This window comes from Clupea harengus, chromosome 5 (assembly GCF_900700415.2).
Source record: "Clupea harengus chromosome 5, Ch_v2.0.2, whole genome shotgun sequence".
Taxonomy (NCBI): domain Eukaryota; kingdom Metazoa; phylum Chordata; class Actinopteri; order Clupeiformes; family Clupeidae; genus Clupea; species Clupea harengus.
In genome coordinates, this window is record NC_045156.1 from 9665273 (window position 1) to 9684180 (window position 18908).

General features: G+C 45.3%; 2 protein-coding genes across 3 annotated transcripts; one reads left to right on the forward strand and one right to left on the reverse strand.

Annotated features, from left to right (window-relative positions):
* Positions 1–9541: 9541 nt before the first annotated feature.
* On the reverse strand, positions 9542–11178 carry pdrg1 (p53 and DNA-damage regulated 1). Its single transcript, XM_012838536.3, has 5 exons — positions 11019–11178; positions 10866–10941; positions 10436–10510; positions 10258–10338; positions 9542–10025 (listed from the first exon to the last, which is right to left on the reverse strand). The coding sequence occupies exons 1-5, from the start codon at positions 11100–11102 to the stop codon at positions 9943–9945; spliced, it is 399 nt and encodes a 132-aa protein (XP_012693990.1). The 5' UTR covers positions 11103–11178; the 3' UTR covers positions 9542–9942.
* Positions 11179–15502: 4324 nt separating this feature from the next.
* ppp1r3db (protein phosphatase 1, regulatory subunit 3Db) lies at positions 15503–18207 on the forward strand. Of its 2 annotated transcripts, none has more exons than XM_012837893.3 (2): positions 15503–16335; positions 16818–18207. In XM_012837893.3, exon 2 carries the CDS (start codon positions 16838–16840, stop codon positions 17747–17749), a length of 912 nt encoding a protein of 303 aa, XP_012693347.1. In that variant the 5' UTR covers positions 15503–16335; positions 16818–16837; the 3' UTR covers positions 17750–18207. The 2 variants fall into 2 exon arrangements, with proteins under 2 accessions (XP_012693347.1, XP_042563743.1); XM_042707809.1 differs by lacking the exon at positions 15503–16335 and having other exon boundaries at positions 16360–17755; positions 17976–18207.
* Positions 18208–18908: the final 701 nt, after the last annotated feature.

The window sequence follows — 18908 nt, forward strand, 5'->3', positions numbered from 1 at the left end:
TGTTGACACTTACACAGACTTATCTTAACCCACATATTCCACCCTGCAAAAATGCACTTCAGGGAGGTATAGCACTATATATTATATACCCCTCCCTCCTTCTTTTTTTGGAACTCTCTGCCATGGCGCTGCCGGACCCTAAACTGAACTGATGGTCAATAAAAGAGAGAGAGAGAGAGGTCTATTGTAAAGCCCACAGAGAAAACCTCCTTCTCTCACTACCTTAGTCACTCAGCCTCTGTATGTCTCTCTCTTCTTCCCGCCCTTTCGCTAGCTCATTCTTAAAAAAAATAGTTTTCCAGGATATTGTATATAATTTGCGGGTGTCAGGGACCTGCTATCAATGTGCGGGAGACTCACAGAACTTCCGGGCGAGGTGGGATGTCTTGAATAACTGTGGCTTGGATGTTGAATGCTTTCTTTCCATCTGTTAAGAAATGCAAGGCCAACATCGTTATATATAAATTAAGTACTTGTATGGGAGCAATAGAATGTGGCATATGTAGGGCCAGTTTTTCTTGCAACTGAATTATTGATTTGTATCACTGTTGTACTAAAGTGTCTTCTCATTTCAATATCTTGAGATGTTTCTCGAAGAGGTGGAGTCATTCTTACATAATTTCTGGAAAGTCGGATGAATAAGGACCACTCTACCTATCCCAGAAGAAATCATAATAGCTCTGCCCTTCAACCCACTTCTCAAGTGTGGGAAAAACCTTAAGTGTAGATTTTTTTAGTGTGGAGAAAGGAATGATCCAGTACTACAAACTATAAATGCAATATTAGTCATCATTGTGACTCACTACATTGGCTGTGAAAGGGAGACACTGAGTTTGTGGCTGTGACGGTTTGCTTCATCATTGCACCATACTTTTTACTTTCAACATTGAGTCACTTAATTGTGTTGTATTTTTACCTACTTATGACTGTAATGTTGAATAATGTGTGTATTACTGGTACTGGAACATGGACATCTCAACAGATAGAAGTAGCAGTAAGATGAGAAGTCTGCCACGAGGCAGAGGGTCCCTTTCTGGGAAACCATGTGGCAGCGAGGCCTTTTCTGATAAACCACGCGAGAGAGAGTCCGTAGGCCTTCTCTAAGGCACTTCTGAAAGACTGTGAGGGGTCACAGGCTTCTGTAAGGCGCTTCTGAGAGGCCACGAGATGTCTCCAGGCCTTCTCTGAAAGGCGACCCCGAAAAGCTGCTGATATACCTGAAAAAGGCGAGACATCTGTTATCACAGGAAACTCTGCAACATGCAGACTGTTAAAAATAGATGAAACAAAGGGTTTCGGTGTGGTTAATTCTGATTGGGTAAACAAGGACAGGGGTACAGGGAAGAACAGAGTTGGCTAGATCTATAAAAAGAGTTTGGTGGGCTTTGTCCTCAGTTAGTCTGCCTGATCGCTCTTGCCTTATGCTTTGAGTTTTTGAGATGCTCCATGGACCAGCTCAGCAGCAGTTAACCCTTCTGAAATAAACCGTTCAGTTTCTTCACACCTGTTTGCCTTGGGAAGTTTCTTGAGAAGCTTTTAGAATTTTCCACGAACCATTGCTCACTTGTTTCATAGGGAGGCCAGAGCTTTGGAGTGTTTCTGTCAGTGCAAAGAGCTGAACAGGAGAGGTCAAAATCCAGTCATCTGTTAGTGAAACACCACAAGTCTCTGTTACATTCTAAATAGGCCTTTTAAAAAATGCAGACCACAAGACCATCCGTGCGGAAGCAAAAATCAGCGGTGTTATTGTAACCATTGTTGGGTAAAGGTAGGGTAAAGGATACTGGACAAAGATTGTTGACATTTGAACTCTAAAGCCAGACAAAACACCCTTTCCTTCAGTGCTCCTTCAGAAGCTCCACCCCCGCTATACCAAACAGCGAATACTCACAACTCACCTGCTACTACAGCTAACAGTACAACAGCATACCGGTATGTTTACAATAAAGAAAATAAGCTGAATGTTCGTAAGACAGTAATTAAACTTTACCTGACACAAATGTGACACAGGCACCTGTTTGCTGGCTAACCAGTTGGGATTAGGCATCACAAACATTAGCAAATCGGACAAAACAATACTGACCTATTGTTTCTGCTAAACAGCAAAACTAATATTACCAACCAGTCGAGCCGAAACAGAGAAACCTTCGCATCGGTTTTCATGCTTTTCAACTCTTGGAGATCTCTCCACAGGTCAAACTCCTCACCGATGTTAACGTGCCTCTTCACCCTTGCCTGTTCATAAAACTTCTTTTACAATTTTTGCACTTCAGACCTTCTCCTTTTTGACTGTGTCTCTGCCATCTCTCCCTGACAATGCGTGTAGTCCGGCATGTTGGCATGTGCCAGATTTATCGCTGCTCTCGCCCCCATCCCTTCCGCTTCCCCCTGTCCTGTGCATGAGCACGAAAGCCCCCTGTTGCTGATTGGCTGGAATAGTGTAGTGTGGTGCGGTCTGCACCACTTTGTTTTCCATTTACAGAGCCAGGGCTGTGTACGAACACTGGATTTTATTTCAGCCCACACAGACAGCTAGCAGGGCGTCAGGAGATATTTGCTGAATTTGTATTAGATTGGAATTGCTTACTGCACCTTCTATACCATCTCGTGTCAAAATGTTTTGGAAGCCTTTCAAAATCATTATGAATCAAAAGCTTTCTCCTTTTTAATGAGTTAGAGAGGATTTAAAAGCTAACAAGGCACACTTGAACAGAACACGTGACTTAAGTAGCGGTTCTCCAGAAATCGGTACTGGCAGACAAACTACGTCTCCATCCCCTCTTTGGCCAGCCTGGCTCACAGGAGAGACCCATTTGCAGTAGACATGGCAATCGCAACAGCTAGACCAAGCTGTCCACCCTGCCTCTGTGATTTAATAATTTATGTATAACCCCTCTTGCCATTCATTTCCAAAGTGGTACAGTAACTTAAACCAGCCTGTGTTTTAGGCCCTGGCATTTAAAACAGTTTCAACAGCAAAGGAAAAGGCCTTTCTTGTGGTATTCAAGTGTGGGTCTGTAATGCAGATTCATTGTTGTACAATGAGACTTAGCCAAATATGTCCTATTAACACAAACCATGTACAGCGTGATGGTTGTACAGTAACATCCACCCGACCACCCCACACACACACGCACACACACACACACACACACACACACACACACACACACACACACACACACACACACACACACACACACACACACACACCTCAGGCTCAACCTACTGTGGCTACAGTAGATGCTCAGCAATCTGGGGGAAATTTGCCTTGGATGTGCTTTGCATCAAGTTGGTGGTGCTTCCACCAAAAAAGGAGGGGAAAAAAGTGATTGCAGATGTCCTCTGCTTTTTTTCCAGGCGTTTAATGAAAGCCAGAGACCAGCTAGCGGAGAGGGCCAGGACCTCTGTCTGGATGTGGGACAGGGGGAACCAGCTCCGAGCTGGAGCGCAAGAGGCCCTCCGGTTTCGCAGAGTCACTGTCCCGGCCAAAGGGACGGGTCACACCAGAACAGCCTCAATAACACATAGGCCAAAGTATCAGACAAGACAGCGCCGGGCGGTTCCTGCCCAGAGTACAGGAGTGGCGGTTTGTGTGTGTGTGTGTGTGTGTGTGTGTGTGTGTGTGTGTGTGTGTGTGTGTGTGTGTGTGTGTGTGTGTGTGTGTGTGTGAGAGAGAGAGAGTGTGTGAGAAAGAGAAAGGCTATTATACTGATTATCAAATTATAAAAAAAACTATTTTGTATTGTTTTTTCAGGAAGCCCAGAGCAATGTCCTCCATTTGCCAAAAGTTTGTTGGTCAACACTGCTCCGTGTTTGTTGGTCAACACTGCTTCGTACACGAGCAAACCACAGCGGGAGAAGCACTTCTGGCATGATGGGGTTGACTGAGGTTATCTATAGTCCATTTAACTTCCATCTCCGAATTTGATTACAGCACACGAGTCCTGGATGAGGGATGGGGGGGGGGGGGGGGGGGGATCATTGCGATTTATTGTGTATCTTTCTTGGTTGAGGAACTGAAAACGTTCTATGTGAAGTCTGGATGATACACTTGCTTGTGGATTTGGTCATGATTGACAGTGTTGAGAAGTGATTTGAACAGGTCTAACCTGAGGTTGCCATCATACTTTACCAATGTTAATTTTGCTCTTAACACTAACACTACACTCACCACTAAACTGGAAACTATAGGCCAGGCTAGTTCATGATTTACAAACAAGCATGTATCAGCATACACTGTGCTATGAACATGTCTTTACTGGTGTGTGTCCATGTAAGACCTACCAGTCTCAAGGGTCAAGATGTCCTCCCAGTATAAACCACCATTAAACCATCATTGTTTTCTTTTACTCTGTTTAGTTTGTTTGTGTGCGTGTGTGTGTGTGTGTGTGTGTGTGTGTGCGTGCGTGTGTGCGAGCGTGCGTGCGTGCGTGTGTCATTTACAGTTATTTTGTGTGCCTCATGTTGACATTCATGCTTCCATTTACCTCATGTTGACAGTCATGCTACATGGAAACATTGCAGTGTTACGACCACCAATAGACTAGCTCTGCGTTGTAAAAAAAAAATATATAAAAAAATTAAAAAAAACATAAACATAAATTTAGACCAGATGTGTGGTAGTGCCAATCCTGACACTGTTTTCTTGTCCAGCAGGGCGGTCTGTGCAGCCTTGCAGCTCTGGTCATCTTCACTTGACTGTGTTTGCTCTGAGCTGACAGCTACGTCATCCACCCTGTCTTGTTCGTAAAGTCTCATTGCATCCACATTGAGAAACAACTGCAACCCAAGCAACAAAAAAAAAGAAGCTCTTTTCGCACTTTACACTGTGCGGAAAATTGAACTCCAATTACAGTGGGTAAAAAAAAATTGGCTGTGGGATCACTTGTTTTACTGACCTGGGAGGGAAACAGTGTCTTGTCAGGACAAGACCTGGCACTACCCTTCAAGAGCACCAACACAACTGAACAGACACACCGAAGACAAGAGCACCAACACAACTGAACAGACACACCGAAGACAAGAGCACGCCAGACCCCAGGCATGAGCACTGCACCCCAACGTCACATTGCGCAACAGCTTAACCCAACCGCCACCCAACACTCAAACAGCCAAATGACTGTAGGGGGAGCCCACACACACACACACACACACACACACACACACACACACACACACACACACACACACACACACACACACACACACACACACACACACACACACACACTCACACACTGACAAATTCAAAGGAGTGTGTGGACACTTCTATGGACACAGGATGGTGTTAATCCTGCCTTGAGGATAGGCTGTCATACATGTTGAGGCCAGCAGCAGTGGTCTATGGAGGGAGGTTAATGAAGAGGGCCAACAGCATAGCTCGCAACTGGGTCCACCACAGTGCTGCACAGACCTGTGTTGAATCGCATCTGTTTGCCTAGGTAAGTCCAGAACATCACATTTTAAGATATTGATTATGCGTCAAATCATATAAAAACATACACTGAATATACAGTTCTTTCGTAAGTATCCAATCACAAGACACGCTTTTGTCTGTCACTAGCTGTCATGACTGAAGTTTAAAAACAGCTTGTTTTATCCAGAGGTAGGAGTTAAAAATAGGGCAGGTTCCACCTTTGAGCAGCCACTTCAGAGAATGAGGTTTCAATTCCTCAACTTCGAGACAACTCTTTTTACGGGGTGTGGAAAGGAAAACAGCACAAAAGGTTAAATTTTTCTGGCAAGGGGATATTGATTCTAGTCTGAGCCCTCCTCCACCGCCCCTGGTGAGCAATAATATAGTCTCTTTACATTTGCGTGAATGAACTTTGTATTAACGAGGACAAGCGCCTCCAACATCAGCACTTTTCGCCAGGAGAAGGACAGCCTGTTGCCAAAAGCAGGATATCTCAGGGCTTGGCTGGGAATGCAGAAGAATAACAACTTGCGGCAAGGTACGCCCCAGGCTTATTTATGGTTTACTTTAGATGACTACAAGCATGGGAATTCATGACAAATTGCTCCGGTGACTATAGCAGCGGAGCAAGGTGGCGGGGGACAATGCGCAGGAAAGGTGCCTTGTGTATCAGACGAGCAGCAGTCACCCTCTACCAACACACACTGGGCCTACATCTGCACCCCTCTCCCGTCAACAACACCGCACGCACGCAGCCGGCTGTGGAGAGAGATGACGGATTTATGGACCAACATGGGTGACTGCCTCTTTCGGTGGGAGGATTCCCGGGGGATTCAGGCATGGGACCCCCAGAAAGTGGTAGGGGGGTGGAGGAGGTTCTGGGGGCGGTCTGCACCGCAGCTGCGGCCGCAGCTCCGTTCAGCTCCTCTCCTCTAGACTACGCTTAAAGCAGAAAGAATCAGGTAATAACAGTCCCCCCAGCTCGTGGGGCTGGGGTCACGTCGAGTTGAGCATATTGAACTGCTTAGCTGCTGTCAGACGCTTCGGAGCTGCTCTGCTAACAGAGAGAGAGAGAGAGAGAGAGAGCGTCTCCATACCTCAGGCCTGCTGGCGGGTCCCCACTTTCCACTACACCAGCTGTTTTACTCAAAATGCTCCGCGACAACTGTCTCAGCGAATTTCCCTCCAGACACTTATGCTGTGGGACATCAGCGCAGGCCAGAATGTGAAATAAGCTGTCAAACCCCCAAATATCCAGTGTCCTCAGTGTCCTGTGTTTGTTATTACATTAACAATGGTTACTATTGTGTTATTTACCGTTTTAGGTTGTTAAGGCTTTTTCACCCATGGCATCAGTGAGTGGTTCCAAGCATTCTCAACTGATCTCCTGTTCCTTTTAAAGAATTAGCTTTAGTTTATTTATGATGCCTTTCATACAAAAAAATCTAATCAAACTGCTTTTCACAAGTGAGCAATGTATTATTGGACCGTGAATAAGGCATCAAATAACTACATCCTTATTAACATTCCGGACAGCAGCATCACAAATTTCCTTCAGCAAGTGCAGTACAGGACAGGACAGGATGTCTTAAAAGAAATTCTTATAGCGACTTAAAGGTGTCTAGGCTCCTAGACAGGCCTGGGACCATGCCCCCTACGCAAGAACAGTTAATCGAGTTTCATTTTGCCCAGCTAAGCTGTCCGGTCCCTAGTTTAAAAAAAAAGAAAACAGTGTTTGGCTTTGGTCTGCACACAGGAGTTCCCATGTTTATGTAGCCCCTTCTGGTCTGTCCCTGGGCCCCAAGCTCAATGTCAGGTGGAGATCATCATCTACTCCAAAAGGTCATTCTTAGTCACTCTTCTTCCTTCTCTCTCTCACACACACACTCACATGCACATGCACTCACACAAGCATACACACACACACACACACACAAGCATACAAACACACACACACACACCAGCATACAAACACACACACACATCACAGCTCTCTCACATGTTGAAAAGAGAAGAAAGGAGGAGGTCAGAGACATGCCAAGAAAAAGATTACTTTGTCAGGGAAGCATTGTGAGATACATGGATTTATAAAAATGGCAGGGGAAAGAGTTAGATCCTTATCTTGAACATTTTGCATCAGATTCTCACCCGTTGCACCTTTTCTCCTCTGGAAAAGGTTTTTGCCGCTACAACACCCTGATGAATTGCACGGCTCTGTGTAAAGGGCTTTTGAAAGATTTTTTGTTTTAAACTTTAACAAAGGTTTGTTTCCTTAAAACGATTAGAGGGTTGATTTATTCAACTCTGCTTAACTCGGTGGTTTCCTTCTAGAGTGGTCCATGAAAACCCTCTGTTTGGGAAAGGATCTATCAGACATGTCAAGGGGTATGGTGGTCCTTGGTATTAAAGCATATACCCCCGTGAAAGTGACTATAAAAGGGCTCTTTTGTCAGTCAGGCAGAGTTCAAACGCAGAAGACGCAGAAGACCTGAAGATGAGCCGAACATACTTGAATCACAGGAGCCCATTTGTAAGTAAGATCAACACAGGTCAAAGGTCATGACCATACGGCTTGCATAACTCAGCAGGAATTTGCCAACGCATTTCAAAATCGTCGCAACAATTCAGCTAAGTTGCTGGAAGTGGGAGCAAAAAACGCCCACCACACCCACAACCAGACAGGAGGTAGAGAAGTGGGAGGAGGAGGGCGGGGCGGCGTGGTCTTGTCTATGCAGCGCTGGGAACTGTATGTGAACCTGACTGTTCGTCTGTGCTTCTCCCCATTTGCTGAAGCGCTACACCTTACACACGCGACACAACGACGAGGCAGCAATAATTCAAAATGTTACCGACCAAATGTAAAGGCCATTTTGGGGTCATTTATCATCATTGTTGCCCATTGATTCTATTCTAAAACACTATAGCTATGGAATCTGGTGCAAGGTGATCTCACTGCTAGAGCATTATGTTCTGCGGCTGATCACATGTGTGTGTTGTGTGTTTCTGCGAGTGTGATGTGTGTGTTGTGTGTGTTTCTGTGAGTGTGATATGTGTGTGTGTTGTGTGTGTTTCTGCGAGTGTGTTGTGTCACACTTGAGGACTCAGCCCATTCTCAGGACCCTAAAAAACAGGTACACATTTACATATTGCAGGACTATAATTATACATACACATAAATCTGTTAGAATCTGTTTCACAAAGCAACCACTTTAGCCATTAGACATCTGTTTGGCTCAAGCGCATGGTAAATAAGTAAGAACAAATCAAACATTTCATTAGACTTGACAGGATAACGATGCTGTCCTTGATTAGTCATGCTTTTTTAAAAGGCTGACTGACTGAAATGCGAGTGATTAACGGCCTCTCATTTTGACAGACAGCATGACACCCTGCTTGTCTCCGCAGCCCACATCAACCTATAGGAAGAGGTACAGATTAAAACCAAATGGACAGGGTTTCCTTGGGTTCGTGTGAAACTGCAGGAGATTAATATGTCTTCACATGCCGTAACAACCCAGAGGAATGCACAGTGTGTTGTGATTATATAAGTGGGAGACAGGCAGTTTGTTTTCACCTCATGTAGTTCTGACTTGCTCGTAAATTGCATCGGTAACTAGTGCCACAACATGCTAACAGGAATATGCCATCACCTCGTCAGTTCCTCTCAGCTGAGCCTGTTACCTTGGCTGTCTGGAATCTCTAAGTTCTCAGAGTTCATCATAACACATGAATATAAAAGGTGCATCACCTAAACCCGCAAAAGCTGATTCATAACCTAATAATGCTTGTGTTATTCTGCCTTCATGGGCTCAATTACAATACAGAAATCATTACAGTTATTTATAAATATATTTCCCTGAATTGAATTTGCAGTAGTTATCTTACTGCGTAACTTCACAATTGGTAAGTGGATCAACAAGATGTAGATTGCGTAGGGACAAAGATTTCAGAGCACATTTTGTGTGGTCTATTGAGATACACCACCACCTAGCGGCAAAAGGAGGAACTTGCACGTTACACATGGAGATTAATTTCATCTACACAGCTAACACTACACTATTCTGTTTTGTCAAAGAAAACTGCATACCACTATGCCGATACACAAATAACTCATGAATAACATTTGAAGTTCAACACATCTGTGTTTTACTGGTCATGGTTTAATTTTGGTCATACATTTGAGTGCACCATGATGTGTCAAAGGCAAGAAATGAATCACAAACTGTTCACAACATCATGGATAAGTAGTATTGAGACACAAAAAACGCTGTGGCAAATATACAAAACCATTTCTGCTGAAAGTCTGTCGCTCCGCACACCAATCTGAAAGAGTACCACGACGGGCTGAGCCCATGTGGGGTAGCTGCAGCCTAATGAAGCCCGGTCTGGCCTTCTCCACTGGGTGAATTTAACGCTGTTATTACAGTCTGAGGTTCTCTTACCACCCCAGCAGGCCCACCACACCCTCTCTTGTGTGCACCCTGAGTGGTCTATCGTGTGTGTGTGTTTGGGGGGCGGGGGGGCTACGTCCTTAGGATGCTGCTTATGGCTTTCATCTCCTCATTGCTGAGGGGGCAGAGGTTGTAACCTGTGAGTTCAGGTTTTCCTGTGAAAGAGATAGAGAGAGAGGGTAAGAACTGAATGACTTAGTGCTAACAGGGGTCATCGTATACTTAAACACACACACACACACACACACACACACACACACACACACACATATACACACTGACACACACACGTGCGCGGGCTCACACACACCTGACTCCAAAATGAACTGTTCTTCAAAACAGACCAACTGCCTCAATCAACATACAGCCAACATTAGGTCATTCTACCTTGTAACTCATTGAGTCGATTCACTTTGACCTTGAGACCGTCGCGGAGACCGCTAATTTCCTTGTCGAGCTGTTCTTGGTCTAGGACACAATGCATTGTAAGTTGATGCAACATCCCCAAAGATATTAATAGGGACAAACAAATGGAACACAAAGCTGAATACGCCATGCTGCTTACCTTTTTCAAGAATCTGTTTGGTTTTGTCTTTTGGCAATTTAATAAACATGTTGCCCAAACAAACTTTCGCTTTTCCTGTGGGGCCAAAAGAAGAACAAGTTAACTTTACTAACAATTATCTCAAAACCAGTCTACTGGATGGATGTTTATATTTTTGAGTGACATAATGTGGATGCCGTTTCAAATAACTAACGTCAGTGCGTGACTGTGGTGGACACCATGCAACCTGAATGTACATGCGACGCAATTTTGTAAACAAGCTTAGCTTAGATTACAACAAGCTAGCCAGTCAATTAACTGTGGCTAGGGTGCCATTTCATTTCATAGGGTGCTATTTCTACGACCTTCTCTACTCTTAAATGACATATTCGAAGGAATCGAGTGAACTATGAGTTACAAACAAGTAACGTTATGCAAGCAAGAAACTTACCATCCCCTGACAAGTCATTTCGTAATGCATTGAGTGCCTCCCTGTTTGCGTTTCTTTTTCTATCAAGGTCCACTATCTGCAAGAGAGACGCGAAACAAATCAATCAAAACTCTCCGATTACAATACGTAACAATTTCTTGAACCTAATGTTACCTGTTGTTTATCTGAAAGGACATCTTCAGCTGCTTCTTCAACTCCTGTCAAGTACTCTAAAACACGTTCCGCGGTGGCGTCCATGACCGTTCTAGGACTTCAGCTATCAAAATAAGTCCCTCCTGTAGCAGGGAAACATCGACGTAGCTACTTTAGTTCCACTTTCTAAACTGAATGAGAAATGCAACCGCTGTATACCGTAAATCCTCAAATAAAGACCGGGATGCAATTAGAGGCCGGGCTTCAGATAGTAGCCGGGTGCGTGGTCCATACGGACAAATAAAGGCCGGGCCCCGAATACAAGCCGGGGGTAAAAAAAGGTACCGGTAGCATTTTGTAAAAAATCACGGAAGTATGGAATATTTGTTATGGCTTTTTAATAAACACTAAACACAATGTAAAAATGGCACGGGCTTTATGCCCTGGTACAAGTTATCACGAAGAGACTGTGCAACCGTCACACATCTGTATAAACTCAGTCCCAACACAGAACAACATGCAATGAGAACAGTAAGGAACATTGTTAAGGAACATCGTTGAGCGCTTAGTGCATCAGAGGAAAGTATGTGCCCGCCGCACGGCATTATGGGGCGATGTTCTTCAGGCTAATAGAACTTTAATGTTCCAGGTGTTGTGTAGCAACCCATTACTTACTGATTTCAAATTACAATGACTTTCCGCTACGTTAAATGACCGGACTTCTTGCTGAATGATATGAAAGATGTGAATTAGAATTGCCAATGACAGCGGTCATTAACTTTTCGCAGTGGTGAATATCAAGAAATGACAGACATGCTAACGTTGGGGTGCCCCATTCAAATCAACGGAACTTTTTTGAACATTCTGAAGAGCCGTAAGAAATAAAGGCCTGCCCCTAATACAAGCCTGCCCCAAATACAGGCCGGTGCGCTGTGCAGCCTAAGTAAATAAAAGCCCCGGCCACTATTTGAGGATTTACGGTATTTGGTATAGATAGGTCCACATACAAATGCAGGTTATGTGTAATAATAATGATAATATTTTTACAGCGTTGATCATATGTAGAACATGATGTGTTTTGTCCACTTTGAAGTACCAAGCATTCATGGAGTTAGAAATGTATGTCATCCTCCGTCCTCTTCTTCCTGGAGTAACATCTGGAATAAATCCTCCATATATTTTAACCCCCTTTTGCAGGTTACAGCGGCCTTCAATGCTGCCATGTCTGCTGACAGACTTGCATATCAAAGCCAGAGAGCAACACAGTAAAAAATATGGTCATGATTTTTTAAGTCGTCTACCCATTGCAGCTCCTGTTGGTTATGACTTTACCGCAATCAGCCGCCAATCTGTTATTTTCACTTCAAGGAAGTCAGTTATACCCAAGTTACCACATTAACACTCAACAGCCAACAGCCACACTCGAAGTAAAGATCCAGAGGATATCCTGTCTGACTTAGTGTCCGAAGCGGTTTGCTCAAATTCATTTTAGAATAAACTGAACTTCCTAAAATGTCCATAATATGTAACGAAAAGGGGATGAAACTGTGATAAAGTATTTATTTATATGTTCACATTCATTTTCCTCATGAGACAGTCCTGTACACACAGATCAAGTGTAGTTATTGCATAAGTTGTAAACATAGGCAAATACACAAACATCACCTAATAGAAATTAGCATACAATTTCAAAGTTTAAAAAGTAAAACAGTAAAAAGTGAGTGGTTTGGACATGCTAACCAGACATATAAATGGTACATTTGGGTCAGATGAGACCTGGAGTGGATGGAACATGTGCCAAGTCACACATGGAAAAGATAGCCCCGCCTTGTGTATTAAAAAGGAAAATCTTGGTCCTCATGAATAATAATGCACAATCATTTATTTAGTTCTTTCCATGCAAAGGTTCAGCCAGCTTCTTAAATAACAGACACACACACACACACACACACACACACACACACACACACACACACACACACACACACACACAGGCATGCATACACACAACAAAAATATATTTAAAAGACAAAACATTTCCTGGAGAGTTTTCAACAACAGTAGGATTGACAGATTATAATTTTAATCAGTTATACTACTGTATGTGAACATGAATGTTTTATGGCAACAATGCAGTCTTTCAAATGTCACGTGACAAAGTCAACACGCTTCACCCTGCCAGTTGACCTGCCAGAAGCCTTGTCAGTCAATATGCCTGCATGGTCAGTGGCAGCAAGAGTATTTACTTTCAAATCCTGCTTCGCATTGGACACTACTTTCCTTCTCTCTGAGACAGCTCTCCGTCTCTGGCTATCCTCCCTCACGACCCTCCCCCGAGAATCCCCTCCACCGGAAGGGTCTCTTCCCCTCCTGACCCCAGCCTCCATGGAGGTAAACACAGATCCAGGTGGCTGGAGTCTTGGAGGACTCAGTGATGGGTTGCGGATGTTCCCTGCAGCCTGCATGCGTCTCAGGTGACTACTGCCATTGAAACTCCCTGGCTTGTAGCCACGGGATGGGAAGGCAGGCTCAGACACATGGACACGGCTCTCGCTACTGCTTCTCTTGGGCACGGTGGGGCGCCCCCTGCGCTCCATCAGGGGGCTCAAGTGGGAGTTGTGCTGGTAGGTATACGTCCGACAAGATCCGTTGCAGTGCGGGTAGCGGGAACGACAGTGCGGGCATGCACAACCCACAAGCTGGACAGGCATGGGCTTGGTTATGGAGGAGAGCAGGGAAAGGGGGAAAGACCGCTGGCACTGAAGGATGCTTTTTGGGGTGCTCAGGTTGGTAGAGGGGCTGCTGTGGGGGCGAGGGTGACCGGTGGGTCGGGGGGCTCCTCTCTTGTCGCTGCTGCCACTGTTGTCTGTCTCCTGGATGGTCTGAATCTGGTGCCACTCCAGTTTCAGCAGTCTCTCCAGGTACTTCTCCAGCTGATCCACGGGCCTGGGCCGGGCCACGCCCTTGCCCTCCGTGTTGAGGAACACTGCCAGCTGCCGCAGGCTCCAGGCGTTGAAAGGCGGAGGCAGGAAATCAGGGTAGCTTTTATTGAATTGGCACTGGCGGCGGGGTGGGGCGGCGGCGGCGGTGGCGGCGTGGGAGCGCTGAAATTCAGTGGGGTCAATGACCTCGGCTCTCAGATTTAGATTCGGGGGAGGGCCAGGGGTGGGGAATGCGGGGACTCTCTCGGTGTCGGACAGGTCGCTGCCACTGTCTGAGTCCTTGCCGGGCCTGGCTCCGTCTAAACCCTGGGGCCTCCTCTCCCAGGAGCAGTCCCTTTTCAGCTCGGACGGATGGTTGGGGTAGTGGGAGACATGGCAGCGCCCTCTACCTGGGCCTGTGTTGGTCGGGTCTTGGTTATTTTTGGAATGAGAGGCCTGCTTTTGTGGCCTCTCTCTCACCTCCCGTAGGAAGGACAGCTGTGGCCTCGTCTTGGGGTTCAACTGTCTCTGAGTGCTGCGGAGAGATGGGACAGCTCAATGTTAAAGGTACGGCCAGTGATTCAAATTCAGTATGCATCTCAATACCCCAATATTTCAGTTTAAGGCAGCACTGGAGCATGTGGGCAGGGGGAGGGACTGCATGACAGATTTAGTTTAAGAAAACTGTCAAATTCCACCTGTATAGCTAACGACACCTTTAAATAATGTGGCAATAAACAGGTGGTGAGAGAGAGAGCTCACCCTGGAGTGTCACTCAGTGGGGGTCGATCTGGTTTGCTTCTCCTTTTAGGCTGATAACCCTATTTACACCAGGGGGAAAACAGACAGAACAACGGGTTACAACGTTTTATTGGAAGGGAACACAGATATTGCAGTGCCATATCAACATTGTTTTGGTAGAAGTCCGATACCTGGAGAAATGCCAGGTCCTGAAATACTTACAGTCTCAGGCACTGGAATTTTGCTTTCTCTGTATGGACCATTCGACACCCCAGGCTTGTAAACTTTTTTACTGTAAAAATAATTTTGAAATAAAGCTCAACATTCCCTAAATAATTCACATGTACCATAACATAACAATTTGCGTAAATATACTGTATCTCACAAAAATAAATAGCAGGCATACAGGCATTCTAATTCTTTAAACGCAAATGTAGTGTATGCTCTTCGTTACCTCTGCTTTGTTAGCGCTCCGTTATTCCATTGAGGTTTCGTAATCTGCCTGTCTTTGGTGGGCGGCTTGCGCGAGTTGTTTGTCGCACGTTCTTGCGATATTGTCCCCATCATGTTCGGTGATCAGGCTTGACCATGACCGTCTCCGGTTCGAAATTATGCCTATTTCAGAGATAGTCGACTCTCTTACGATTCTCATCGGCCTATCAGTTTCTTCCCTTCTCCGCTTCTGGCGAGAAAAGGAGCTTATATGGCATTACAATCACAATATACATTAAAACGACTTAACCCTTGATATTCTCTCGAGCGCGCCAAGTCAAGAATAACAGGGATTTTAGTGTATCCTTATGGTAACGTTAGGATGATGAATAATACACAGAAACCCCGCTGTATGAGCAAACCGCAAAATGTCACAGGGTAGCCCGGCGTGCCTTTTAAACGATTTTACCACAAGGATGTCCCACTATTTACACTATCATCCGTGACAGTATTTTCATGTTTGTATCCAGATTTCCCCAGATGTGGCTTAATCCTACAGACCGCAGTGTTTCGTGGGAAATGTAGTGTTAAACCTGACAGGATTTTTTTTTTCTCGGCACCTGTAGGCGATGCCATTTGACCGTCTACTCGGTTTACGCTCTGTGACGCTCTGGTGCGTTCTGAACAGGAAGGGTGTTAGATTACGAAAGAGTTTCAAACCAGTAGCCTTTCGTTTCGCTTTCTGAAGTCACTTGGAAAATGCCCAGAAAGTCAAATTGTTTAATAGCCTATTTTTACCCCAAAAAGGTTCCCAAGCACTACGTGCTGGTAAGCAGGTAGTCTATTCTGTATGGACCAATAACAAGCCGTGTTATCAACTTCTATTACACTTCCCGTAGGAGTGTTTAAATGTCAGGGGTTACGTCTTCCGAAACTGGCCGGACAACGACCCCAACAATCACGTACTCTGCTTGCCTTTAAATTAACTTGGTCCATTATTAAATGAACTCCATCATTTTTGAAAATCCACCAGTTGAACTCATAGCCAACCTCTAAATGTGCCTGATACACCACTCGTCGCCAAACTCTGACTTTGCAAGGAAGTAGGCTATTGATATTTTCGTTTCACTACTACGCTTACTAAGCCTAATAGGGATTTGATATCTAAGAAGATATAGCTTGCTGTCAAGGATTCTGCCTTCACTTGTTGGTAAGCGAGGACGTGTAAAGAGAACTGACCGCAGGTAAGTCCTATGATAAATAATACTGTATTTACATGTCTGCTCTAAATAGTAGATCGGATATTAAAATACGCCTACTCGTGATAGCATATTTTACTTACTGTTAGTACATTACTTTATTCATGTATGGCTCCATCAATATGACAAATGAAATACAAAATATAAATAAACTAGTAGACTTAAAAAAATTAAAAATACGGTATATTTAGCTTTAAAATTATATGTAGAGATTAGTAAAGGTTTTCATTATCCATCTCCATTCTTTTGGACTACATGGAGTCTGCTGGCAGATATGTGCATTCATTAAATCAAGTTATTCACAGCTGTAACTGACAGGTAAAAAGGCTTTCCTGAATTCCCCAGAATAGCTTTTGAATTTAATTTAAGAATAGTAGACGTAACTGTGGTTGTATGTTACTAGTGTCTGGATCTCTCTGATGTTCCATGGGGTGGGTAGTTATTTTTATCTTGCATTCCTGGTGCAGATGTGCTCTTGCACAGAATCATGGCCAAATTCAGTCCACGACCTCCTGGCCCAAAGAGTGACCTGGGCCTTCAGTTCACCACGGGTGTGAGTCGGGTGTCCGAGCCGACCAAGGTCATCCGCCTGAGTGACATCTACGACCCCAAGCCAAACGCAGAGCGCCAGCCTGTGAGGATCCGGCCTCCCAGCCCCCGGTCCCCTTCTCCCAGGGAGCCAGAGTTCAGACGCAGCCTGTCCTGTGAGCCCCCCCCGAAGCCCATCATGAGGCGCCGAGCCCAGTCCCTGCCCTCCACGCCCAACCGCCGCCGCAGCCAGACCCAAGCACAGGTGCGCTTCGCTGACTCCCTGGGCCTGGAGCTGGCAAAGGTGAAGGTGTTCAAGGCTGGGGAGGACCCGCTGGTGCCTCACCACGTGTTCTCCAGACTCCTGATGAACTCGGAGCTCTTCACCGGGAAGGATCTGGAGCTCTCCCTGCCTTACTTTAAGCCCTGCTTCCCAGAGGACGTGGGGGCTCAACCGGCATTCCTGGAACGCCTGCGTCAACAGAGGGTGTGTCTGGAGAGGGTTCTGTGTTCCGAGGTGGGTATCATCGGAAAAGTTCAAGTTCTAAACCTGGCCTACGAGAAGGAGGTTGTGGTGCGCTACTCTTTCACCGACTGGAAGAGCGAGGCCGAGACAAAGGCTGGTTGGTTGACCGCCGTGAGCAGTGACGACAAACCCGACCAGCCAAACGCGGACATCTTCTGCTTCCGTTTGCCCGTTCCCCCTTTCATTCTGCAACCTGGTGCTACCCTGGAGTTTGCCATCTGCTTCCGGGTCATGGGGGCAGAGTACTGGGACAACAATGGGGGGGTAAACTACAAGCTTACCTGCCAGTGCTATAAACTATCTGTTCCAAGAGAGTGTGAAGATAGCTTGGTGCACTTTACTTAGTTCACCACAGGAGGGTGCCATGAAGATTCACATAGTTGTGGAATAAGCACTTTGAAGTAGACTGTAGTGTGCCACTGTTTTTAAGTTCCTCGTCTGGCATTGATTAAACCCCTAAAGACTCATCGCTGTTCCTCAAAATGTATTAAAAAAATTCCCTTCATGGCCTTACAATGCAATGTAATGGATGTATTTGCGGAGCTATGAATATGCAGATTTATACAGTCTTACGTTCCTAGACAGCAGTCAGGTCTAGAGTCTGTTCCTATTTTGATGCTACTTCAGTAATCATAAACAACTTGTATTTCAGTAACATCTGCTTGAGGCAGAATCATACAATGATCTTAGCACTATGCAGGGATTAAAGTATTCCGGCACCGTGCCGGATTTCCGGCGTCCGGCGTGCGGCGTTTGGCTGCGAAAAAAAATCTTATATTAAAAAAAAAAAAAAAAAAAACACGTCTCGATATCATCACCATCACATTCGAGTTTATGAGTTCGTCTGCCAATGAAATGAAAGGAGCACAACTCTCCCGCTCTCAAAATAACATTATTAGCCAATCAGAAGTAGATTGGGGAGGGTCTTGGGAAAATGTGCTTCAGACTTTTCTCTATCGCTCTGCCTAGCGTAGCTGCCCGAGACAATTGACATCACACCAAAGGAGAGTAGGATGGAAAGTAAGTTCATGAAAATAAATGGCGCTGGGCATGGATAGAAGAGATAGGAAGGGAAGGGCAGTAAGCCTTTTGGTAGCTGGTGTAAGAAGTTAAGAGAAGCAGGTGCTTGCTTCTGTACTTTGTGCTCGAGAAAGCTAATATATGCAACTAGCTCTCCAACACACAACGCCTTTACCGGGAGCAACATCCTCAGCTGATATACCGGCATCAATAACTGACCGTGTGTGTGACGTGTGTTTCACTAAACTGTCAATATCCAATCAGCATGCCGCTATTTTAACTAGGGTTGGGTACCGAGAACCGGTACCAATATGGAACCGGTTCCAATACAACCGGTACCTACCCGGACCGAAATGCAACGAAGATTTCGGTGCTTCATTTCGGTGCCTGAGCCAATTGAACACGGTCGCTAGGCAGATTCCGTGGGGCACATGTAAAACTGCCCCAGCTCCCAATGTAAACTTTGTCCTGTGTCGCTCACGCT